The sequence below is a fragment of the Convolutriloba macropyga genome, chromosome 2 (assembly GCF_964194025.1).
Source record: "Convolutriloba macropyga chromosome 2, txConMacr16.3, whole genome shotgun sequence".
Classification (NCBI taxonomy): domain Eukaryota; kingdom Metazoa; phylum Xenacoelomorpha; order Acoela; family Convolutidae; genus Convolutriloba; species Convolutriloba macropyga.
The window spans coordinates 57,234,941-57,261,173 of NC_134469.1; the positions used below are offsets into that span (position 1 = coordinate 57,234,941).

General features: G+C 38.1%; 1 protein-coding gene across 1 annotated transcript in view; it reads right to left on the bottom strand.

Annotated features, from left to right (window-relative positions):
* Positions 1 to 677: 677 nt before the first annotated feature.
* Positions 678 to 26,233, bottom strand: part of LOC142334531 (cleavage and polyadenylation specificity factor subunit 3-like) — a 139,821-nt gene continuing 114,265 nt past the window's right edge. The window contains exons 16-19 of the mRNA XM_075382630.1: positions 22,929 to 23,128; positions 22,385 to 22,481; positions 20,175 to 20,341; positions 678 to 860 (exon numbers count right to left, since the gene is read on the bottom strand). Of these exons, the coding sequence (XP_075238745.1) occupies positions 753 to 860; positions 20,175 to 20,341; positions 22,385 to 22,481; positions 22,929 to 23,128 (572 nt within the window). The 3' untranslated portion in view covers positions 678 to 752. The remainder of the gene's footprint in view (positions 861 to 20,174; positions 20,342 to 22,384; positions 22,482 to 22,928; positions 23,129 to 26,233) is intronic.

The following is a 26,233-nucleotide window of genomic DNA, read 5'->3' on the forward strand; positions in this document are numbered from 1 at the left end:
ATCAACTTGTGAATACTCGAGCGGCCATTGTTTTCACGTTTGACTCTTTAGCATGGTATAAATACGATAGTAAAACGAAGACTAACCACAGTTCTGTTTTGTTAATCCAGTGTTGTGCTCCGTTAATAAAGCTACTCTGTCAAAAGTAGTCTGTTTCAACTATGCGTCTTCACGGAGAGCATAGAAAACAGGCTATGTCCTATCACGAGCGTAGATTCTGACCTGAACTATCATCAAGCAAGCTTACTTCGATTTCTCCCCGGTCGCTCTGTGGCCGGGAAAACCCCGTCTGCGACTGAACCCATCCCGAGCAAACCCGCTATTACCTCTCAACAAGGGGTGCTTAGGGTTGGGGTGAGTTTGGTTGCGGACACCCAAACTTGACTGCTTTAATCGACATGCAAAAAAGTTTTAAACTTTATCAAATTAGTCGAGAGAAGCTGATAGTTTGGACTAAACAGGGGTTTTGTCAGTTATCGAGTTCTGCTTCAAAGTTAAGGTTAGTAAATTCGACAACACTAAATTTTCAATCTATTAAATTTGTCCTTGTTATTTTGAAAAGTATTTTTTTGATGTTTTAGCAAGATTTGCCCGCATATTCGCTTCTACATGAAACTGGTCCATTTTTGGTGGCCATATTAAACGTTTTCTTAGCCAATTAAACTTCATTTTGAAAATTTTGCTTATAAATAGGATCAATTTGAGCATGTAATTCAAAAACAAAACAACTACACAGAAATAACGTCAAAGTGTTAGGAGTTAGTAGTGCTATTACGTAAACAGTCTTTCATGGCAAGTTTCAGCTTCGATATACTCTCTTCAATGTTAGATTTGAGATCTGCATCTTCACACGTAACGTCCTGAAACATGAAACCTTCGATTAAAATTCTACCATTATCTTAAAGAGAGAACCATCATCTGCATGCAGAACTGAAAATCAATTGAATTAAGGCCAATTGCTCTCGAACGACAGGCGGACAGGCGAGGTTCAATTCAATTCTATAACCTGCTTCGTTCGGGGTCCGGAATAAAACGAAACCCCTTTTGTCAAACTTCTGATTACACTTAGTAGTAAAATGCCGCGAGTTAAATTACAGACTTCAATACTAAAACGATAGCAATTCAGATCACGCAAAAAAAAACAATTTGCTAGTTGGAGCGATTACAAATTGTAACTAAGTTTTCTGTAAATTATAGTTTGAAATGAATCTCACCAAGTCTATCCACACTAAAAAAGCTCCGGTTTTAGAATCTTTGAATGCAATACTTAGTACCCAACTGCAATAAGGAGTAAAAAAAGCCAAAAAATTTGAACCCATATCTTAAGTATACCATCTAAAACAGCATCAAACTACACCAATTTACTCACCATCAAAGTTAGTCCCGAGCGGGTTTGGCACTTTAAAATTTCTACTAACAATTTATGCACGATGCGTACTATTCAAACTCTTCAAAAATTTGACTACAGTAGGCATCTTCGAAACATTTATGTATTCCAATTGTCGCTTTTTTAATTAACCGTTATTGATGCATGAACTTGACAAAGCTATACATGCAAACACTTTTAACTGAATACTGACATTTTCAAGGAAAACCATTTATAAAATATAAGTCAAATAAATTTTAAAAACTATTGATATGGTTACTTGTTTCTAGTCACAGTAATCAAGCGAGCACAATAGACTAACTGATGCATGCTTCATTCCTCTCTCAACAGAAAAAATAAAAAGTTAATTGTCTTTGTCACCAACTTGGTTTTCTTATCGTAACACAGGAATTTATCGAACATTCCATGTTTTGAGAGCAAACTTTATCAATACGCTGCGAGTGCTACTTCCCATTTTGTCGAATTTAATTTGACCAAGATTGTCACTCTTTTTCCCTTCATTGTTTGATTTTAACGGTTTAAGTCAACTTAAGTAAATTCTGCAGACTGATAGCTTGCAACTTCAAATTGGCCATCTCATTAAGCCCAACTGTTAATCGATTCAAAAGAAGCAGGCGATCCGATCACTAAATAGAAGACAGTTGTATGATACCACTAGATCATTATTTAGATTTAAAAACCCGGAGGCTTTAGATGGTTAAATTCGAGATGAAAAAGTTTCCTCCTTAAAGACGTTTGTGGAAAATAGTAGTGACAAATAGCAGAATCGAGTCAAAATGATGTGTTCACAAATTTATAAATTCATTAGAAGTAAATCAAATTAAGGCGAGTTGACAAAAATGGAGAAAGACACCCAACTTGTTTGCACATATGGTCTGAATGTACTAACAAAGTGTTTCCCTCTAGCCTTCAGAGATGTTGCCTTTGGTTGTAGTTAGCTTAAGTAAGAGTAAAGGGCATGCCCAAGCGAGAAAAAAACATTCAACCAAAAGCATCAGACAAAAGTGTTGCATAAAAAAGACCCAAATAATTTCAAACATAACCCAATAACGTCGGGCAAATTGCTCTCAAACGACTGAAAACCGGTTGCCTTCGTCAGTAGACGGCTGCGGCTCAGGGAGGCTAAGTAACAATAGCATACTTAAGAGACTAGCTAGTCTCAAAGAACTCAGAGAACTTCACACCCTTCGAGTTTTCATGTTAATGCATGTTTATCCCTTTTGTGAGGACGAAAAATTCAATGCTCAGACAAAAAAAAAACGATCCGACTTAAAGTTAGTAGTATAAGAAAATGCAATAAAAAGGTGTAACATGACTAACATAATTGCTACCAACTTCATTGAGAGCAATTAAACAGATCTCTATACAATCCTCGCTGATACTAAGTTACATATTATGAGCGACAGGGAAATTTTATGAATCTGAATGAACAAAGGCATTCGGCAAGAATCGTTCCTTTCCAATAAAATGCGAAACTCATTTAAGTGCCTAGCTATCAAAGATAGTAATACCCTGTCGATCACATTAAAAAAAACAAGATTTGTGGAACGATACTGGTCAAACCATCATTGTTTGTGGAAGGATACTGGTCTATCCTGACGTGATTTTAACCATTAAACTAGTTATAATTTTTGTCAATCGTTAGGTTGACTCAAGTTTTCGAACTTAAAACCACTTTTCAGTTTAAGTTTTTAAATCCTTGATATGTCCATCAACTAATTGACGTTGATGTGTAAACTTAATGATGCCGGCATGTGTATCATATTGTCTAATATTCAGCCCCAGAATTCAGTGTTTTCATTTCTACCAGTAAGTAACTACAGAGCCTGAAATACTGCATGGATTGATTATGAAGTTATTGCTGAAATAACTGCCGATATAAATTTACTCGAGTTCGTCGCCCTTTTTCACGGCCATATTTTAAGATTAGGGGTATAAGCGCGTGTGAACATTTAGAACAGTAAGAAATTTGGGCTCAAATTTGCTTCAAGTTTGAATATACACTCAACAATTTTCCACGATGCCCGTTTTTGGGCAACTGTAGGCAACACCGACAATATTTTGTCCCTCTTGTATACACTTTTCGTCACAATTGTCTATGCAGTCACTGTTGCCCACGGTTACTATCAATGATAGTTAACAACTTGTAAATTACACCAACATATAAGAACATAACTCACTAACGTCGGGCGACTTGCTCTCAGATGACCAGCGAGCGGTCGGCTTCGGCAGTAGCTAGCCAAGATTTAGTGAGGCTAGCTTTAGCTTGATTCGACTCTGCGACTTTTAGTTTTCCAGCCTTGTTAGTAAATAAATCAAATAAAAAACTGATATTTTAAAAAATTGCAAAATATTGCAAAATTTAAGAGAAAAGCTTTCCGATTTCGCAGTTGAAACGTTCAAAACTATTTTTTGTCTCTGAAGTTATGTCAAGTAACCCATCTGCAAGACTTCAAAAGCTTCGATGGCCAGTAATGATCCTTAAACTCGGAAAAGAACAAAAACATCCAAATATTTTAAAAACAATCGCAAATTTTAATAAATTCTTGCTAAAATTCAAGATTTAAAATCTTCAAAACCAATTCATCGTCTCACGAGAATATCCAGTATCCCTATTTCACGCCTCAAACAGTTTCACTGGCTCAAAGATCCATAAACTTGGAACATGATACTAATTTTGCAAAAATTTGAAAGAAAAAATTAAATTCTATCAAAAAATTGCTAAAGCTGGATTCATTAAAGTATTGTAACCATTCCAATAACTCCAAACACTATGCAACAGGTTATCATCAAACCTTGGAAGAAGTCCCTAGGACCCTGGTGATGGAAAAAAATAGCTGATATTAAAATCTTGAAAAGAACTCATTCAATCTAGAAGCTGTGCATTAACCTATAATCAAACCCGAAAGGAGATAATGTGGCTCTTGAAGCTAGAGAAACCTTAAGACAAAAACTTAAAACTTGAAAATTTCAAGTTGCATAAAAAAACAGCTCAAATTTGTGATAAAAGCTGAAAACTTATCTTTGGCCAAAAAAACAATTTCCAGTACCTAATTATCAAAACTTTACGGAGGTTTTCTGCTAGGCTGAAAAGCCCGAATACTGATAAAAAAAATTGAAAAATTAAGTTTTGTAAAAAAAAATGCTAAAATTCGTGGTGTTGAAATCTTGAAATTCCATTACATTTAAAAACTATACAGTAACCTAAATTCAAACCCTAGAGGAGGTTCCTCAGCTCTTGAGGCTAGACAAACCTAAAATCCGACAAATAGTTTTAAAAAAGTTTAAAATTGCTAAAAAATTGTCATATTTAAAACTTGACAGCTATTCCACGCCAAATAAAAATTTTTCAGTAACTTATTATCAAAGCCTTAGGTAGGTTTTTTGGCCCCAGCAACTGGAAAGACGTAAATATGGAAAAATAATATCAAAAGAATTTAAACAATTTGCACGTTCTGTCAGTTAAAACCATTCTACTACTACTAGAAACTGTGCAGTAAACTATTTTGAAAACCTAGAGGTTCCGTAACACATAGGGCTGAAAAAACTAGAGGGGTTGTGTGCACCGGGGGCTGATAGGGAAGGAGGGGGTGTGGACAACAGTTAGGAGGGATAACAGCGCGGTGGGGGGTGGGGCAATAGTGGGGGGGGGGGGTCAACAGTGGGGGTGTCTTCAACCTCTTAAGAACCGCCCTTCACACCAAAAGTGTAAGTCTCCAAAACAGTTTAAGCTGAAACAAAGCTGAATGGCTCTAACAGAACTGAATGTCCGCTGGGCACTACCTATTCATCCTTTTTTTGAGGACGAAAAGTCAAAAGCGCCAGACAAAAAATCGGTCAAGCGAAAAATCGCATAAAAAACAGCCGGAAGAATTCCGGAAGCGACTTGAAGCGTCAAAACTTTACAAAAAAAACGTGATTGCAGCTGAAGCCATTACCTTTTGTATAAAACCATTAACTCTTCCCAGTTCTGATCTAAAAATTGGTGAAATTTGAACCACTGTCACCAAGAGAAACAAAATGCGGCAAAATTTTAAATTATTAAAACGTTTGGTAACGTTAAAAAAGTCCAAAATAATTAGGATGGTCAGAATACTATTTGGCTGAAAAAACTGACACGGCTATCAATTGTCCTCGAATAATTCGTAATTCTAATCTCAAAAAGATCGCGAAAGCAAACGGAAGATAATAACAATAACTTAGAAACTAAGTTAAATTTTTCAAAAAAAATGCGCGATTTAAGAATCAGAAAACCACTACAATTAGAATTTCTAATTACTGCAACTAAGACAAAAACAACATATACTTCTTGTTGAACATATGCCAGACAACATGATTTCATAACAATTCAAAAATTAAAATAATCATAGAAAAGACAAGCAACAGAGTATTATTCGAAGGCAGAAAATCGTTTAGAAACAACTCCAAGGCCGGAAGAAAATTCCAATAAATAGTAATGAGTGGCAATTTTGGAAAAGGCTTCCTAGCCAACTCCCAGTACTGCCTTATGTTGAATGAAATCAATTGCAAATCAAAGAAATGACGAAAATCTAGAGTTTAGGCCAGCTAAGAGCTCAAAATCGTGGACATGGGTTACGTTTATTCGTGAATACGGGTGATGAAATTCGTACTTTGCTGTCACTTTTGTTCTAGATAGCGTCACCATTTTTGATCGTGGATAAAATTGATGAAGTAAAAAAAGGCAACGAGGTATTGTCACCTTGGTCCACTGTGGTGTGCGGTGGTTTCAAAAGGTTTCTTCGCACGTTTATTGAATGTTATTGCATGATATTTTAACAATATTTTAACTCGATTGATTTTGTATGTGCATGCACTGTAATTGTTCTCTTTAGATTTTAGCTTGGAGCGGTCGATTCAACGGATGATGGGCTGACAACTTATTTTCAAACTAGTAAGTTCAAAAACGATTTACTCAATTAGTAATCTGTTACTGATTTGTAGAATAACAATAGCTCCGTGTGGTACAATTATTAGTTCCAACAGTTAGAGTAATATTAGCAAACAATTGAGGTGAGGCTTGTTTGTTTACATTAAAAAAGTTCTATATAAATATAACATGTTCAAAAAGGTTTATAATGAACGAAATTTTCAGAGACATCACACTCCCGTCCTTTCAAGAACTTCCGGGCTCACAAATAATTGGAGTCCATCATTAATTGATGTCTTTTAAAATTTGAGTTTTATCTGTTCGGCCACAATAGTTCCAGTCCAGTGATGAGTTGAAAAAGTCCGAGTCATCAAAAGACTCTTGGTGATGCAGATACACGTAGAGCAAATAAATATTAATGAATTTGGAAGTAGTCGTTGGCGAATCGTAGGATAAGTTGGGTTTAAGTTGTCTCGTCAGTATGTTATGACGTCATTGTACATCGTCTGGATCGACAAGTTGGGTTCAGCACAAGAAGTAGAACATCATTATTTTTACAAACTTATTTCATCAATCAGGCTTTAGTGTCCAGTTGGATGTCAACAATTGATTTTGATTGATTCAAAGATCCAGCAGACTTGAGTGATGTGACTGATTGTTTACTATGAGAAAGTGTTTTCCTCAGGTTGTCCTTAGTTTTTTCAGGTTCTAAGAGAGTCAATTTCTCTCCATCAAATTGATAAAATTGGTGGGTAGCACAGAAATTTTGCGAAATGGCATCAAAGACATTGTCATTAGCGTCACTATCAATCACTATTATTGATTTGACTTGTATGGGAATGTATTCATTCTTTCTCAGAAATTTCGGCATATGTTTACGAATAAAAGTGAACTTGTGATATGCCCATATGAACAAGATGTGTAACAACAAATTCAGAAAGAAGACAATGATTGTCAGTGATAATGATAACTTGATCGGAACATATTCATTCAGTTGGCTTTTCAGAGTTGGTTTTAGTAAGGTCATATCAACAGTAAATGGTTTCGCAATTTCAATCAGATCTTGACTTGTTTTTACTTTGGGACTTCTTATTAGCTCAGCTCTCACTTTTCTGAGGAGATCGACACCGGCTACTACTCGAGACTCGAAAAAAGGAAGGTCTTCCACATCAGGTACTGTCTGCATCAAGTGCTCTAGTGGGTCCGGTAACTGAACATCAATAATTTTTGCAGGAACTTTGTCGCACGCTTCCAAGTCCGATCGTATCTTTATATTGTCGCCGATGAAAACTTGCAAGTCACATTCCACCGTTATTATGCAGATCTTACATCCTGCAATTAAACGATTCCAGGACTTGTGCTTTGATTCTAGACTATACTCTCTCATCTCGTATGCATCTGAAGCTGATGTTATCAGCCAGATACCATACCCAAGGTTTTCTGCTTGAACTTGAGTTGGAAGATAGAACACTTCCGTATCACAAGTCTCTGCAGCCTTCAGAGACGAGCTTAAGAACAAAGTTGCAAGGCATGAAGGATGATTCGATTGAGACGCGAGCAGCTCTTGACAAATTCTATACCTAGATGAGCCAAGACAACTGTCGAATTGATGCTGGGATAGAGTCATTGATTCCATCTGGTCCTCCGAAATCGCTAGATATGGGTTTTCAACAACCCATCTTACAGCCATGCGGGGTTCCGTTTGGGGCATTGGGACTACTTTGGCACTATACGTCGAAAAAACAGTCTGACGAGAAGCTAGAGGTATAGCGAGGGTTAAAATTAACCCTTCTCGTACCGTTAAAACATCTCTCAGAAGTTTAGCATCATAATATGAGAGCAAGTCCGAATTTGGAGGAATAGCCAACGAAAGTCTGCTACCAGTTGTTACCAACTCGCTTGCTACAGATTTCAAAATAGCTGAGAGTGACGACTTTGGTACAAGGGACATTGGAAGATGTTGCTGCAACAATGTCGGAATAAGGTTTAGGATGTTCATTCTATAGGTGTAAACTGCGGACCTGTAGCTTTTCACGTCAGAATATAGAAGCGAGAGTAATGAGGCGGTGGTGTTAAAATTGAAATTAAGTTGCTGGTTGGAAAAAAGCATTTGGGTACAATCTCGAAGCACGTGGAAACTGGTGTTAATTGCTTGAAGTTGTTCTTCAATGATTTTCCAGTTGTTATTTTGCGTTTCTGTCATTTGCTGCTGGGCTTCTTCAATTTCTGCGAGTTTATTACTGACAACAAAAAAATTTTCGTCATTAGTTGTTTGCATTTTGGCTACATAGTCAACAATAGTGGTTGTAATTGTGCTTAAATGCTCAATATTTGCGGCATTTGTTTTTGCTTGGTCTTGACATGATCCGAATATTCCTGTTAACCCACAATCTGCTGATCCTCCCATCATTAAACCTGATCCAAACAGTCCAATCCCTGCCATAGCTAGAGCTCCCACATGTGCACCTCTTCTTTGTCTTGACTGCATTACTTCTTTATCGTTTTGTAGAAACGTAGCAGTTTCGTTTCTTAGCATGTCAATGTCTGATTTTGATTTTAACACTTCCTTCTGTATCTTGTTCAGGATCCAATCAACATTGTAACTGGAGGTGTTGGTCTTAAAACTTGTCGAGAATTCCAGTGGGCATGATGTTGATGGAAGTTTCCACTTGTTGTTAAGGTTCATAAGTAATTCAGTGAGCTCTGTTTTTATACTAAAGTTGTACTTCGGAAAAGGAACTAGAAACTGGACTGGGATAAACTTTTCGGCAAGTAGAATTCTAGATTCTTCATTGAACATGATTCCCTTGCGAAGAACATCATCAAATTCCTGATGGTAGTCTTCCGAGTATGATAGGTGGATGGTTGTGAGTAGGATGAATAAGACAACAAACCTCATCTAAACACCTAATTTTGTAGTTTGCACAATTAACTTCAATCTTTCCTATTTCAGATAAAATTTAACTTCCTGTCTTTTTGTGAGTAGAGTGATTGAGTTCATAGTTGTTTAACTGAATGAGGTGAACCGTTTTGTGAAATGAGAATTGATTTTAAAATTGATTTCAGTTGAAAAAATGTTCAAATTTGTTCTTGCTATCACCCTTGTATCTGCTGTCATGACCTGTACTGACGTTAAATGGCGGGAGCACACTATCTTTTGCTGTGCAAATGGCAGCTACGTTCTGCTTGAGGGAATTCAAATTTGGAGTTCAACATCTCCCTCTGTTTGTCCAACACCAGATAACAATGGAGTTAACTGGGTTGCAATTGTTTTTCTTGCCATGACGGCAATTTGTTGCTGCCAGTGGACAGTGTTCTGCTTTTGGTACACCCTTTATAAACTCAGGCACTATTTGGAAGGCGAAATAGATGTGCCAGTACCTGAAGATTTTGAATTAGTGGATGTTTAAAGCACTGTGCTAATTGACTTGTAGTTGACTTAGTTTAGACATTGATTAATTGACCAAACTTTTGTACTTTTAGCTGGGCTAGTGGTCTCTTACTGTTCAGCGGTTTACTTTAACTTGTTGTAATTGAGAAAGTGATTTGGATTTAACTTTATTTAAATGGGAAAATTTGTTAATTGAAAGTTGTTGTGTTAAATTAATTCTTCTTACACGAATCTAGTTAATTAATTCTGTGCCTTAACTAGATTCTAACTAAGAAATGTTGTTGCGGACGTGGTATCTTTTGCGTCAAATAAGGATAAATGCGGAATTCAGCGGGCGTGTTGCCTGCTGCGCTATGTCTAATAAGGATAAATGCGGAATTCAGCGGGCGTGTTGCCTGCTGCGCTGCGTCTAATAAGGATAAATGCGGAATTCAGCGGGCGTGTTGCCTGCTGCGTCAAATAGGAATAAGGTGTCTGTATTCCTTAGTTTATTATGTTTGCTTTAATTAATTTGTGGTCTGTTTTTCAGCTTAATATGGAAAGAGTTCTATTCTCAGCTATCGTGTATTTTATTAAAAACGACGATTTTCCTCTGTATTCAGAATTTAAAGATTGTGAGGAAAGAGAGCTCTACAGAAAACGCTTTCAAAAGTTTGCTCTGAAGAATGAGTCTCTAACTCATTGCTCAAAAGGAATAGTTCCATCACTCGAAGATGTAGATGAGTTCATGTCTAAAGCGCACTATAGCAAAAGCGGCAAACATATTCGGAAAGCTAGTGCTCTTGTAACTGCGTTAACAAAAGCGGGTTTTGGAATGCCAAAATTCTTGGGTGGAATTAATCGTGTTGTAGAGGAGTAAGTAGTTTTATATATGATCGTTGAAAATTTGCGGCTCTAATGAGGCTAAACTATTTACAATTTTTTTTTGACAGGTTTCTTCGCTCTTGTCCTCATTGTTTTGCAACGAAGCATGTGAACGATCGATTTTTTGTTCAGAGCATTAAGTTCGTCGTGCAGAAACATCTTTGCGAAATGCTTAAAATCAGTTGTCCGAAAGAACCTTTGAGCGAAAGTGTAACTGATTTATGCTTACTTGGGACTCCTGGCACTCCCAAATCAGTTTCTCAACAATACGGACAATGCTTGTTCTCTAGTGTTTATTACCTGCTTACAGGCAAAAAATCAGGTTAATTGATCAATTGGAATTTCATTCAATATTTAGATTATCTGTCCTGAATTCCCATCTTAGTTTTGACGGTTGTTTTCTAGTCGGAAAAGGAAAAAAATCCACCTGTCAGCGTCTGCGTGTTGCTTGCGGCAACAAAATGTTGGAACCTGCTTTCTTTTCGCTTGTAAAGAGCAACTGAGCTATGTGCCGTCTATCTTCGAAATTGTCAAGAACAGAAATTCTTCTGACGCTGTCGGAGATCACTGGGTAAAACATCTATACTACTTTTTCTCGTCTAGTGATTTTCAATGCTCCTATTCACGCAATGCCTCTGTTCTTTTAGTATCTGGGACTAGCTTATCTGCAGCAAATTGACATTTGCGTTTATTTCCGTTATGAAAATGAGTCAGAGTGTTGCTGGGTTCGGTATTACTGCTCTGAAACTTCGCAGAACCGAGGTTCAGCCCTGCTTCTTTACATGGAACACCAGACTGTGAGTGGAAATTCGGGGTATCATTGTAATCCCCTTACTGAAATACCGTCTCTTAGGTACAAAAAATTTTTTTATTATTTTTTTTGTACGATTTCAAGAGTTAAAAACGATTTTTTTGTCAGCAATGAAGCGGAATTCGACGCTTCTTTCGTTAACGGGGAAATTGGTCCTCGTTGCGAAAAGAAACTAAGACTCAGTAAGGACTAGAACTCATTTAAAACTCATGAAATATCTCACAAACTGCATATTCAGGTCACGATCTCAGGGTTGAATCTCATTTTTTCGTCTTTATCTATGTATTGTGAATTAAATTGATATTGTATTGTTGCTATAAACGTTTTTGCCTATCAATGATGAGTCTGCAAGGCCAGAAAAGTGTTAGAAAGAATTTGTGAAAGATTTTTGCCTAAATTTTTGCAGAAAACGGGTTTCCGCCGTACGCCAGCACTTCGAAAAAAAAGGTCAAAACCACTGAACGAGAGTGGTCTAAATCGATTAGTATTGTTACTGTGAGCGTGCCAACCCCCCCTTTTAGGGTCTAAAAATCATTTTTTCACATAGAAAAATTTGGTCAAAAATCGTGATTTTTGAGAAATTTGCAAAAATTTAACTATTTTTTCTTCTACGTTTGAGTAGAAACATAATTTAGGCTATTTATTAGTTTGTCAGAAGCAACAAGAGTAAAATGCATCAGGGAGGACTGAAAAACCTTTTCTGTTATTATTTCAAAAGTTTTTTTTTGCTTGCAAACTTGAATTGCACATAAAGTACTCTTGTTTTTGTTTTCGTTGTCAAACTAGGGACACTGACGTTATAATGAATAATACACCGGTAGGGAAAAACAGTGGGATGGTTCAACTAACTCCTCGCAGGTAACTAGAGTTTAGTTGTGTTATTCAATGTTTTTGGACATGTAAATAGATGTTTATTTTACGAGTTTTTGAATGTCTCAACAATAAGCTTACAGACTTGCGGCCATTCTAATCCCTCTGGTGAACATTCTAGTTGGGGGAAAGCTAGTGACTCAATATTTTGGTCTAAAACTTGTTTTTTGAGCTCTGTTAAGCAAGTCTTGAGACATGAATATGACGGTCTGTCGAGTTTAGATTTTTTTGAAACCAAGTTGTAAACAAATCTCTGCTCTTTTTTGTCGTGAACTGAAATAAGCGAGCCTTCGGTCAAGGTTTCTGCCAGTACAGTGCTCGGTGGTACTACGATGTTCAATTTTTCAAGATTTTCAAGAGGTGAATCCATTGAAACTGCTTGTACTATTGAATTTTTTGACTTTTCAATGTCACTTGTAGTATAGAGCAAATTGAAATTAGGTTCAAACATTGATTTCATGTCACCTGATTTGTTTTTTTCTGCCTTTACTTTGTTTAGTCTTGCTCTGCGCTTTGAGCCTGGTACTAATTGTAACAAAGGGGATGGTTCCTTTGGCGATTTTGTAAATCTAGTCTCTCTTTCTTGGACTGAAGTGCTCGTAGTTGGCGACTCACTTCCTTTCTTTTTTTCTTCACTTCGCTTAATATCATGTTTTGTTGCTCTTGATGGTCCTTGCTGATATGCTAATCGGCGAGTTGAATCTCTACTTGATGTTGTGATTGCATCGTGTTTTTCTTGTCGAGTAAAAGTTGCGTGAGGAAGCACGAATCTGCCATCAACCATTGGTACTTCAATCGAAGTATAGCCCTTTCTTTTCGGTCTAACCACTGATTGTGGTTGCGTATCGGCATCTGGAGGAAATCTTACACGTTTTTGTAGTCTAGAAGGGGGTAACGGAGTTTCTGGAGTTTCCGAATCACTACCTCTTTGTTGATTTCTTTGAATTTCGGGCATTGGTTGATTTACTCTAGGGTTTTCTCTAGTCCCTCTCCTTGGAGTCATTGGCTCTTGAAATGGTTCAGGGAAATCAGCGAATGGGTTATCATCCTCTTGATTAACTGGTGGAATAGGCACCTGATTGTCTGCTTCTGCATCGTTGAAGACTATCATTTCTTCATTGTTATTTCCAAAACCGTGAACATCAACGTCTGGGATTTCTGGTTGGTCATGTAGGTCGATTGGCTCGGGAAAAAATTGTTCCTGAACTGGGTCTGGAGGTTCTGGATTGAGTACAAGAGGTGCCGGTTCCTGAAGTGGCACTATTGCTGGTGGTGCTACTGGTACAGCTGGAGCAGGAGGTATATCGTAGCTGAATGACGTTGTAACTGATAAATTTTGCTGTTCTTCTTGCTCCTGCTGTTCTGGTACATCCGTCATAAACGTGTGCTCCAGGAGTTTTGGGATCTCTTCATCAAATAATTCAGGTTCTTGTCTATACTTTCCTAAAACAGGATCTGGAAGAAATCGTTCTGGGTCAACGTTTGGCAAATCCTCTGGAGGTTCGTGCGGTTCGTACGACCTCAGTCTTATTCTGTGTATGCACTGAGTGAAATTGGTTCCTACTTTTCGAATAATGTAGTTTGAATTTGTAAAAACTCTCTCTACTCTGTAAAGTGGTAACCAAACGTGCATAGACTTACTTCCAAAATCACTTTGATTCATCAATTTTGGGTTGAGAAGGAGACAAAATGAATGTAATTCTAACGGTTTTGCTTCAACTTTTGTGTCGTAATAGTTTCGATACTGATGGTAAGCATGAATTAGCTTTGACTTTGTTTCAGCAAACTTCTGTTGCATTGCATCTTGCATCTCTATCAGAAAGTCAGACGTCGGGTCAAGTTTTCTAATAGACTTGTTGTTGAACCTTACGTCAAGTGGTTTTAGTGGCTCTCTTCCATGAAATATTGCCATTGGAGAACATCCAATTGACGAGTAGTATGACGTGTTGTGAATGTAAGTAGCGAGAGGCACATATAAGTGCCAATTGGACCACTGTTCGTTCGTGTTCAGTTTTAAAATTCTTTTCAAAGCGCTATGTGCTCTCTCTACTGCTCCTACACTTTGTGCGTGTTTTAGTGTTGCATGCCTGATCCTAATCTCTAGCAGCTTAGCGAGTTCATGCATAAGTTCGGCAACCAAGTTGGTTCCTAAGTCAGTGACGAGTGTATGTGGAATGTATGAATGCTCAAAAAATTTTGATGTCAGCGCTTGTGCAAGCTTTTGTGCATTGACGCATGTCAAGGGAACTGCAAATAAGTACTTAGAAAACACATCAATTCCTGTGAGAACATACTTATATGTAGATGATTGGAATGGTCCTACAATATCTATTTGCATCATATCGCCTGGGAATGATTGCAAAGAGGAAACTGGCTGTAAAAATGCTCTCAGGGCCTTGTTTGCTATCGCTTTTTGTTGAATACATGTAAGACAGTTTTTAATCATCTGAATTAGGTATTCTGTGAAGCCTGGAAAGTACAATCTCTGCCTAAATTCTTTTACTGTTCTCACAATGCCAACATGGCCTGCTACTCTTGAATTATGTAAGCGATACAGAACTTCCTTCCACAAATGCCTTGGTAAGCAGTACTGTAAACGATCGCCTTTTCCAGTATGATCAAAAAATTGTCTAAACAATGTTTCATCTACAACAACTAGCCGGTAAAATTGTTTACTATATTTTTTTAATTGAGATGATGCATAGGTTAGGTCTTCAATTTTGTTTTCGCGTTTCCACTTGAGTACGCGTTTAATGACCTCATCTTTAGCTTGTTCAGCTGCTAAATTTAGTGGCTCAAGTTTTTCTGAAAGATCGCTCAGGTTATCTCTGTAAGCGTGCATGAGTATAGCATTTGTTTCACTTGTGTTGTAGATTAACCTGACATAGCCTGAGATGTCATCATCACTTGATTTATTTGTTTGTTCTCTTATTTGAGCTAAAATGTTTTCCGTTACAACTGTTTGTTTAAGTTGATCTATTATACTCTCGTTTATTTGGTTCTGAACTTTGGAACTGAATAAACTGTCAAAATTTTCCAATGAACTTAATGCAACATCAGGCGTTTTTGCTACAGTTTCGACCTCAATTTCTTGAACTGGGATGCGGTCTGATAATTTCAGTTCAATTACTTGATCAGGATCCGTCTGAACACGTGACAAAAAATCTGCAGCATAGTTTGCTTTGCCTGGAATGTGTGCAATTACGAGATTAAATGAAAGTAGACGGTCTAAGAAATTCCACAGCGAAGGTGGTATTGCTTTTGACTGAAAAAAATGATGTTCGACTCTTATTATCGGTTAAGACAATCACAGGTTTTTCTGTACCCCAAATAAAGTGTGAAAAGTGTTCTAGAGCGAAGTATAGTCCGAGAAATTCTTTGTAATAAATTGAATACTTCAGTTGGGCCTCGTTGAAAAGCTTTGTGCCGAATGCTACTGGTGCATAAGTTTTCCTTTCTTTGTTTTTCTGATCTTTGACATAATCTTCTATCATCAGAACAAAGCCTGCGCCGTAGTAAATGGCATCACAAAATAAAACATACTGAAGTCCTGGTTTTGCTAATCTAAGAGTTAAATCAGTTGCTTTTTGCAGGTCTTCCTTCAAAATTTCTAACGCTTTTTCTTGTTCTTCTGTGATATAGTGTTCAACATTTTTTCTCAAAAGCTTATAAAAGGGTAAGAGTTTTTCGCTCAAGTTGGGAATAAAGTCTCCAAAACTGTAAAAATCCAACAAGTCGCTTCACTTGTTTAACGGTTCTTGGCATCGTCAGTTTGTTCAAGAATTTTTTTATTCTTTCGCGCTCTGGCTGAATGCCTGCTGGAGTAATGACTTTTCCTAAAAACGTTATTTTTTGGACACCAAATTCACATTTGCCTGGGGAGAGTTTAAGTCCTGATTTTCTAACACATTCAAAAATCTGTCGCAGATTTGGAATTAACTCTTCAAAGGTTTCTACGCCACTTCCAATATCGTCCATATACTGTGTGCAAATATTAGCAGCTAAGCATTGGTCTAAATAGTGCCTTATAAAGGAACTAAATCCTGTCACGGACTTACTCAATCCTTGCGCTAGGCATTTATAAGCATAGGTGCGTGATGCAAAATTAAATGCCAACAACTGGATCGAAAGATCATCAGCCATTTGTACACAATGGTACGCTTGAGAACAATCAAGTTTGTTTAGAAATTTCTTTCCGGCAAAATGATTTGAGGCATCACTCATGTTTGAGATTGGAAAGTTACTATTTATATAGTCATTCCTTAGCAGATGATTGATACGCCTTAGATCAATCAATATTCTCAAACGTCCGGATGATTTGCGCTGTGCAAACACGGGGCTGCAATATTTGGAATGTGGAAGTGTAGTGATCAAATTGTAATAGTGCATTAAGGCTAATTCAACAATCAACTCATCTCGCAAATGTATTGGTGTTATTGGACTTTAAACATAAACAGGAAGATCGTGTTCAGGTGTTAGTTTAATCTTTAATTCGGTATTATAACCCACATCAAATCTATGTTTGGCAAATATGTCGGAAAATTCCACCAAGAGTTCCTCAACTTCTGACCTTTGACTATCTGTCAATATTGAATTGTCCCATTTGAACTTTTGTAGGAATGTTGGCCGATGACATTTATCAATTTTGGGGTCAATTTTCTCAAGATTTTTGAACTGTTTGATCTGCTCGTAGATGTCACGTTGAAGTGGTGGCAATGACTCAGGATATTGACAAGTTTCCGGGGTCGGAAACCAAAACTTTTCATATTCAGGTAATGGTTTTTGACCATCCTTTTTACATTCCATTTGTACAAGCTGATTAATGCCATTTTCGAGATCGTTTGGGTCTCGCATTTTCGCTAAGGCGATTAATTGCGGATCGATGTTGATCAGGCGACTCGCTTGGGCCTCGCTCAAAATTTCAAAATAAGCTACATGAGTATTTGCTTTGACATGAATGTAATGGTCTGTTATATTCACTGCTGAAACCAAAACTTTACCCTTTTCATCAATCGTGCTCAAGGATGAAGTCATGGCTACTTCTGCTGAATTCTCAAACTCTTGGTTAGGAAGTACTACTCCACTACATTCCTTAAAACTTTCGGAGTTTTCACTGAGTGAACATTCTAATATTTGATGTGAATATGGAGGAATTACATGTTTTTTGCTCAGAAAAAGTGGAATTTTCTTCAGTTTTTTCAGCATCATTGGTTTTTGATTTTTTGGTCGAATTTCATTTAACTGAACAGTCATGTCTGGTAGTTTAAGCAAATTGTTAGACGGGCAAATCCAAATAGAATTTTTCTTGAAGAATGGATTGCCAATTATGACTGAATTCATGGTTGGCAAAACCATAAAATCGTCTGTGAACTCATGATTTGCGATATAAAATTTTATTCTGATAGATTGTGTAACTGGTACTGGTTTTCCTGATGCTAATTTAACATTTCTAAACGCTGGCTCTCTAAACTCAATTTTAGCGTTCAATTTTTGTAACTCATCCAAGAGTATATGTGGAATTGCGTTAGCACAAGCACCTGTATCAACTAATGCTTTTCTTTTTACTTTTTTATCAAAATTTAGATGAACATAGGACAAAAAGTCACCTTCTAAGGGTATTGCTGCACAGAATTCATTTTCTGAATCTGTGCTAGCTTCAGATTCTTCCGATTGTTCAGAAGTCTGATCGCTATCTGTTTCAAAGTTATTTACATGCAGTGATTTTTGATTTTTATATTGAGCTTCATGCAGATTGGACTTTTGTGGAACTTGTGGCTTATTTAGTTTTTTGGGGCTCTCTGAAATGGAAAACTTCCACCTCTACCTCTTCCTCTATTACCTAATGCGCATTGGCTAGCCAAATGATTTGGGTAACCGCACTTATAACAGAAGACGTTTGCATACTGAGTAGTCTCAATATGATCTTGAGGTACAGGTGATGACACTTGGACTGTTACTTGGTCTTGTGTTTGAGGTTGCTGGACAACTGCTGCTGGAACGCTTTGCGTATTCTGTGGGAAATTTTGGTATGCAAAATTTGGGTTCTCACGACCTCTGCTATAGCCTCGGTAATTGTTTCTACCTCGATAACTGTTATTACCGCGAAAGTTACCTCTTCCACGCCAACCTCGACCTCTACTATTTCCTCGATAGTTATTATTTTGGGTTGAAGTTGACTGCTGGCTGTTCTGTTGCGTTCGTTCAACAAATTGTTTGGACAGCTCATTAATTTTATTCTCCATTGTGAGTTGTGTCTGCGTTAACTTTGTAAGAGCATCTACCAAATTTTCAGTTACTGTTTGACTCATTTCACTGAACGCACCTTCAGCGTAGTCATCTGTTTTGCAAAGGTTCTGTATTGTTAACTGTTTACGCGCTACCAGACACAAGTCGTCGACTGTACTGTTTTCAGGTTGTTCAAGCAATTTCGCTCTCAACCATCCTGGCATACTTTTTGTGAAGTAACGCTTAATGTAATTTGCTCTTTCAGTCTGAGCAAATAGTAAATTTTGGGCGTTCGCTGCATTTGCAGCTGCTATCCTTGCGGCTTCATCTGCAGCCGGCAGTGCTGGGTCTGCTGGAGGTACTGGAGCTGCTACTGGGTCTGGATATGCTTGAATTGCCATTCCCCTTAATACTACTAGGAAGTTTTCTGGCGAATCTTTTTTTGAATCAAATCTGACGCTTTCGAGTTTTATTTTATGAAGTTCGTGTAGATTAGGATTACAAAAATGGTTTCTCAGCGCTGTAAGACTAAGTTCAAAGTCTGCTCTAGTTGCATCATCTAATGAGGTATCAAAAAATCTAAGCGCATCATTATTAATGTGGACAGCTAGAAAGTTTGCTTGCTGAGCATTCGGAATTCCTGTCACAGCTATGACTCCTCTTAGTAGTCGCTCAAATTCTTTAAAATTTTCTTTTTCACTGCCTCCGAATGGTTTAAGTGTTATATTAGGATGCGCCATATCTAAATTCTACTTTGATTTTAAGCTCTGAACTCTTTGTCTCTAGGTTACTTTATCTCAAACTGAACAATGTATATATTTTTTTTAAGTTCCAAAGACTCAAAGACTTTTCTCGAAGCTGCACTCGATTTTCTGCTCTTTTCTAGATCAATTTGATGATTTTATGAGATAATGATGTTATAGGATAATTTAAGAATCAATCTATCAGTTTTCTCGCCCCAGTCATAAATGACTACATTTTAAAATGATTTCAAATAATTGATAGCAATCTAAAGTAATTGAGCGTTTCATCAAATTTAAAACATTTAAAATTTACAGCAGAAACAATGTGCTTTTAACGAACCCTTGGAGAACTGCTTCTCGAAACTGAACTGTGAATGCTGTGCCTTTCGTTTTCTTGCTTGTTGGTTAGGCAGTAGGGTAGTTCCTCTAGGCGCTGATTAGAATTCCAGATGCTGCCGTGATCTTCTTTTTCAGGAGCTGCTGTCCAGAAGTTGATCCAGGAGCTGTTGTTGCTGTTGTTGTCGTCCTTTCTGTCACCATGTGGTGTGCGGTGGTTTCAAAAGGTTTCTTCGCACGTTTATTGAATGTTATTGCATGATATTTTAACAATATTTTAACTCGATTGATTTTGTATGTGCATGCACTGTAATTGTTCTCTTTAGATTTTAGCTTGGAGCGGTCGATTCAACGGATGATGGGCTGACAACTTATTTTCAAACTAGTAAGTTCAAAAACGATTTACTCAATTAGTAATCTGTTACTGATTTGTAGAATAACAATAGCTCCGTGTGGTACAATTATTAGTTCCAACAGTTAGAGTAATATTAGCAAACAATTGAGGTGAGGCTTGTTTGTTTACATTAAGAAAGTTCTATATAAATATAACATGTTCAAAAAGGTTTATAATGAACGAAATTTTAAGGGACATCACATCCACGAAACACCAAAACTCAAAAACAGCAACTTATGCCACGTAATGATAATTAACAACTAACGAAGGTGTTGAGTGATACGATGGCACTGTGGGCGCCCAGTTTGACCCTGACTTGTTGGTGTTCAGGGTGGGCAGAGACGCTGGAGTCTCCGTAGATGTCACACAACAGTTGGAACATGCAGTCTCCGAAGTCAACGTCTACGCTCACATCCGTCACACTCCGTGCAGCTAATCAAAAACAGTCTCATTGGCATAACGCTCAGTTTGAAGAAAAAATAGCTTCGGCTTGTCAATTTGAGCTTAATCGCTAACAAAAAATCTTTTCATATCTTCATAAAACACATGTAGAAACAATAGCAATCTTCAAGGTTCAAAAAAAAGTCCAAAACCAAAAACTAAGCAATAGTGAACAAATTAATTTTTCGTGAAGAATTTATTATTGCGACACCGAGTTGAAATGAAATCCGGCGCCAATCAATGAGGAATTTAAAGTAGTTATATAATTTTCTCTAACTATCCAATGAAACAAGGCCGACTGATTTCTCAAGCATTCATTTCTTTTTAATACTTTTGATATTTTCGGATCTATTCTTTTTCGGCCACCGGCTTAGCGGGCATATAACTTTTGCGCACTCAGGTGCAGGAGCTATTTTGTGTTATATAACAACGCATAATTTTTAAGAGGAGACCATGAAAACACTGAGGGCAAGGCAAAAACAGATAGATCTGTTTTCAAATTCAAACAACAAAATGTAGAATAACAAGTTTATGGGTAAATAACAAGTTCAGGATAAATCTTCATCCTGCATTTTAGAGTACAGATAAACCTTGTATACCAGGGTGATTGCTATATTGAAGTCAACTGGAACAAAGAGTTCTGATTAATTTAAAGTTGGAATAGCTATAAAAAAATGCTATTTGGTATCAATTAAACCGTCCACTCAGTTGAAGTAGATTGACGTACACCATTTTAAATTAGAATTGAATTTTGACGCACTAACAAATTGCTACGGACAAGGCTTGAAAGACATTCAAGTACGCCGAAAACTGTCAAATGATACCTCTTGACATAAACAGTAACACTCTTGACATAAACATAACCGACTAACGTCAGGTGAATTGCTCTCAAACGACAGGCCAACGGTTGGCTTCGGTAGTAGTCAGCCGGGGCTTAGGGATGCATGGGGTTGGACAATGTGATTGTTGAGGGATCTCAGAGATGCTAGCATTAGTGGACAATGGGAGCTGAGAGATGCTAGCTAGCATTAGGAGGCAACCTAAACTGAGTCGGGGACTTCAAGCATTGGGGGGGGGGGGGGGGGGTGTCAAGCAATGAGTGGGTAGGTTTGAGAGCGGTGAACGAGAGGGGGTTCAGATCGCCAGTTGGAGGAGGGTGGACAAGGGGCGTGTTTGGGGTTACTGAGGGGGTTAAATTTTTAAGATTAAGAACCGCCCTTCGCACCATGAAATTGTCTCCTCGAGACAATTTTGGTGAATTGCATTCTTAAAGTATAGTAAGGCTTAGGGCTCTAAAAGAATTTAATGCCCTCCAAGCGCTACCTGTTTATCCCATTTTTGATGACGAAAAGTCAAACGGGTCAGTCCGAAAAACGGTCAAGCAAAAAATCCTATTAAAAAAGACCACAGTACTAATGTAATTGCTAAACTTCGCTTGACAGCAATAAAACACTCAAGCGATCTCTGCTCACGGAGTCAAACCAAGAACTGTTTGAAACGTCAGGCGAATTGCTTTCAAACGACAGGTGAGAGGTTGACTTCGGCAGCAGCCAGCTGGGGCTTAGAGATACTAGCATTAGGAGGGATGTGATCGAGGCAGTGTGTGCACGCGCGCGCGCGCGCGCGTGTGTGTGTGTGGGGGGGGGGGGTCGAGCGACGGGAGGGTTGTGGGAGAGCTGGACGAGAAGGGTCCAAATCGCCAGGTTGGAGGAGGTTGGTCAGGGGGGTTGGGGGTTTCAAACTTTTAAGACTAAGAAAACTTAAAATTGTCTTCTCAAAACATTTTCTTTGAATCGCACACTTAGAGACTAGCAAGGTGTAAGGCTCTAAGAGAGCTGCTCGGCCACTTAATGCCCTCCGAGCGCTAACTGTTTATCCCCTTATTCAGGACGAAAAGTCAAATGGGTCAGACGAAAAATCGGTCAAACAAAAAAATTGCAAAAAAGGCCATAGGACTAATATAATAGCTACAAACTTCGTTTGAGAGAAATTAAACGTCTTCACAAGCATACAGTATTTCGCAAACTAGTGTACCTTTCTTAGCGGATGGCTCGTCCTTTTCTTCTTCACTTTTGAGGAGGGCAGCTACCACTGCATCTGCATACATGTCATGCACTGTACTCGCCTCCCACTGAAACAATCACCACTTGATTGAAATCTCTTACTGTGAAGGAAAACAAATTCCGATGGAAACATGGGACAATTAGGCAAAAACCGTCTAAATTGATCAGCCTAAGCACTATTTGCCAAAAAAAAAACTGTTCGAAGTAAAAAAAAAGTTAAACCCAATGCAGCTCATCAACAGAAAACTCAAAGAGAAATTTGTTTAGCACGGCCATTCCTGGTGGTCATGCTTTGTTTTTATGGTCTCTGTAAAAACTCTGTTTCAAAAATCAACATGTAGAAAATGAATACTCGGCAAAAACTACGATAGGGTCAATAATAGCTCGCACCATTCCTCCAGCGCTATTAATTTAATTACCTCCAAGTGTTAGCCTTACTCAAGGAATAGAGAAGCAGATATCTTTACTGCAGATGACAGCGATGAGCAAAAGCAACGCTGTGCCATAAAACCTACCTCTAGAATGCATATTCCATCTTCGAGGGTGACTGTGATGGCATTGGAATATACTTTGAGGGAGAATCGTACACCCTGGTTGAGAGTGACGTCATCTACCCCACATAACTGCTGCAGCACTGTCTGGACTGTTGCAAAACTGCGCGTGAAGGGCACCGAGAGCTTCTGACTCAATTTGCTAATGGTCAAGTCTGTGTAGTCTAAAACACAGCAGTCAAGCACGCGCCCGGTGTGCAAATAAAATATATCCACCCCACCTTCCAAACCCCCAAAAAATTAAGATAAATATACCACACAACAACGAAGGCTATAATTACCGGGGACGCATATAATGAGAAATCCCCAAACTTTCGGCTAACTTAGTAAAATCTGACAACAGCTGTTGAAACATAATACAAAATACAATTTAAGTTGAAAGAAATAGCTGTTAAAGCAAATATACCATTTAATGATACTTCAAAAACCCCCAAAAAACAAATATACCCTGCCGATAGCCGGAACTTATCGCGATTGCCCCGCGATAAGTATTGAAAGAATGAAAAAAAATGATAATTTGTTTTTTGTACAGAAACAAGAGCGAACGCAGTTGATGTCATTTCGTAGTTGGTCACACTTCTGTCTCTTAATGTGAGGACACAGGTGAGTATCAATACCAAAAAACATTAGAGATGGTAACGAAGACCTATCAGAATAAAGTTCAAGTAGCATGCATCTGTTGGACTTTAAGACTTTGTCCTGTTTACATTTTTGATTTTGTGTTTTGATACTTACTCTGTTGATGCTAGAACTTCAATTGAGCAACTGCTGCTTAAAAGCACTTAAGACGAGTGAAACTGGCTTAAAGAAGTCAAAAATATTTCACCCAAAATAATGAACAAGTCGTGAACGAAGTTAAAATGAAGCAAGGCGGTGCTCATAATGTTCCTTCCCCGCTCATCGACATTTTTGGGTTAATTGTCTACAGAATGAAGAAGAGAAGGAAAACCTTCAAAAATTCATATTGTTCAAAATTAAGCGGTACATGAATTAAAAAAATGCTCCCAATTCAAATAAAAAACCTAATAATTAAGTCTAAAATTGCTTTATATAAAACTAAATGTTGGAGCTGAGCTTGCTAAGCTTGTGTAGGCGGGAAAATAGAAACAAAACACTTTCTTTTGTCCTAGTCATTTAATAGTTATAGTTATAGTTCTAGTTCTAGTTACAGTTTGTCACGTGAGAAAAAAGAGAAAAGGGGAAAATAACAAAAAGCAACACACAGAACTCAACGTAGTAGCCGCAGAAAACGGCTGAAAGTATAACTCAGCAAAATATTGCAAAACAAATTGTCTTGAGCAGTAAATAACGTGTTACTGTGTCTTGAACTAGAAATATTCCTGAGCAGTAAATTGTTACTGTGTCTTGCATCAACGAATTATTGGAGCTGAAATTCAACTGTTACAACCCCAACTTCTGGTATTCTCAACTTGTGAGTACAAAAAGCAAAAGCCAACTCAAGTTTAAATTTAAATATTTTTGCACAAACAGGTCTTAGACATTTATCTTTGTCTTCGATTTGTTTTTTCTATCGGATTGAACTGGTATACATAAAGAGATCCCGTATTGTGTGATCTGTAGCAATCCAGTTCAAATTGATAGTTGAAAAAACTAAGATTAGCCAATAGTTACCAACTAAATAGTTAATGCAACGGTAAGTACAGCAGAGCGGATATACAGTTACAAAAGCAAACTGCATCAACGAAGTATCCGGACAGATTTTGTAACCACTCAGAACGAACTGGGCGGTGTAAAACTTTCTTTGTGAAACACAAGGAGAGCAGCCGTTACATTTGGTCCGCCGACCCAGACAGTGGAATAAACTGCTGTCCAACCCCACAGTCGAAGTGACGAAGTCATCGACGAACGAGAACAAAACCCAACGAGCATTTCAACAACGCAAAGCCAATTAGGCAAAGCAAATAGGAACGTTGAAAAGCAAAACTCAATTAAAGCAAACAAATAAAGGAGCTGTAGAGATTCAAGCTGCAGTCCCGAAGTACACAAGAAGTGACTCCGTCACAGAGTCAAAGCGTTTTGGATCGACAGATCAACAACTTGCGAAACAACTGGATTGAGAAACAGGAAGAAGGTTTTGAGCTCATTGAGAATCGAGATCGACCAAGCAAGCTCAAGACTCTTTATCAGCAGATACTGCAATTGGACGACAGCATTCAAAAACTCGTGAATAAGAAAGCTGAGACTCTCCGAGACCCAGATATTTCTTTAAAACGCAAACTTGAGACAGAAAAATACTTTCAATATTTGAACGCAGAGTGGTTACCGTATATCCACGGAGAGACAAACCTGTCAAGCCAGCAAAGCCAGTCAACTCTTCATGCCAGTGAAAAGCAACCGCCTGCGAATAATGTGCATCAGATAGAACAAAACGTTGGAATTCCAGAATTTAACCAAAACCATGGTAACACAAGCAATGCAACGACGAATACGGTTACACGGACAATCAACCAGGATACAGAAAACACTTCGGAAGCATCTTCAGTGAAACGTCGGGTTGAAGAACGAATGAAGGAATTTGAAATTGAATTTGAAGCAAAGTTGCAAATCGAACGAGCACAATTTGATCGAAAGAGGTTGGATCTAGAAATGCAAATGAAAGAACTAGAGATGCAATATCAGCTTCGGGAAAAAGAGCGAGACCTAGAGCGCCAATTGCAAAAAACAGCATTGGAGAAAGATGACTTACGTTCTCAATCGACTAAGGCGCGTGACAAGTCACCTTTCAATTGGACCCCAAAAGGGAGAGATGTCTCGGAGTGGGCGAATTCGATGAACGACACGCGAACACCAATTCGACCAAGAGCTCGCTTCGACATCAGTCCTGAACGGAATAAGCATAGGCATTACCCATGGTACCCAAACTCTCGCGAGCGCTCAGCAAGTCTTGAAGAGCGGGATATATCGCCGATAGCTGGAAGGCACTACAACACCGGACATTCAAGCAGTAGTTTACCAAAATTGAGGTTGAACAATTTTGACGGAAACCCGCTGGAGTGGCCTGAGTGGACTAGCATGTTCATAGCAACAGTAGATAAACGCACGATTCCCGACTCAGAAAAAATGAGCCATTTGAAGACTCTGCTAACAGGCAAAGCAAAATCTGCAATCTCGGGAATGGGATATTCTGGACAGTTTTATAGTGCTGCCTGGAACATTTTAGAAAAAAAATTTGGAAGACCGCATGTAATTATAGATGCACAGCTCGAGAGCCTACGAGAAGCTAATCAAGTGAAACCTCATGATTCAAC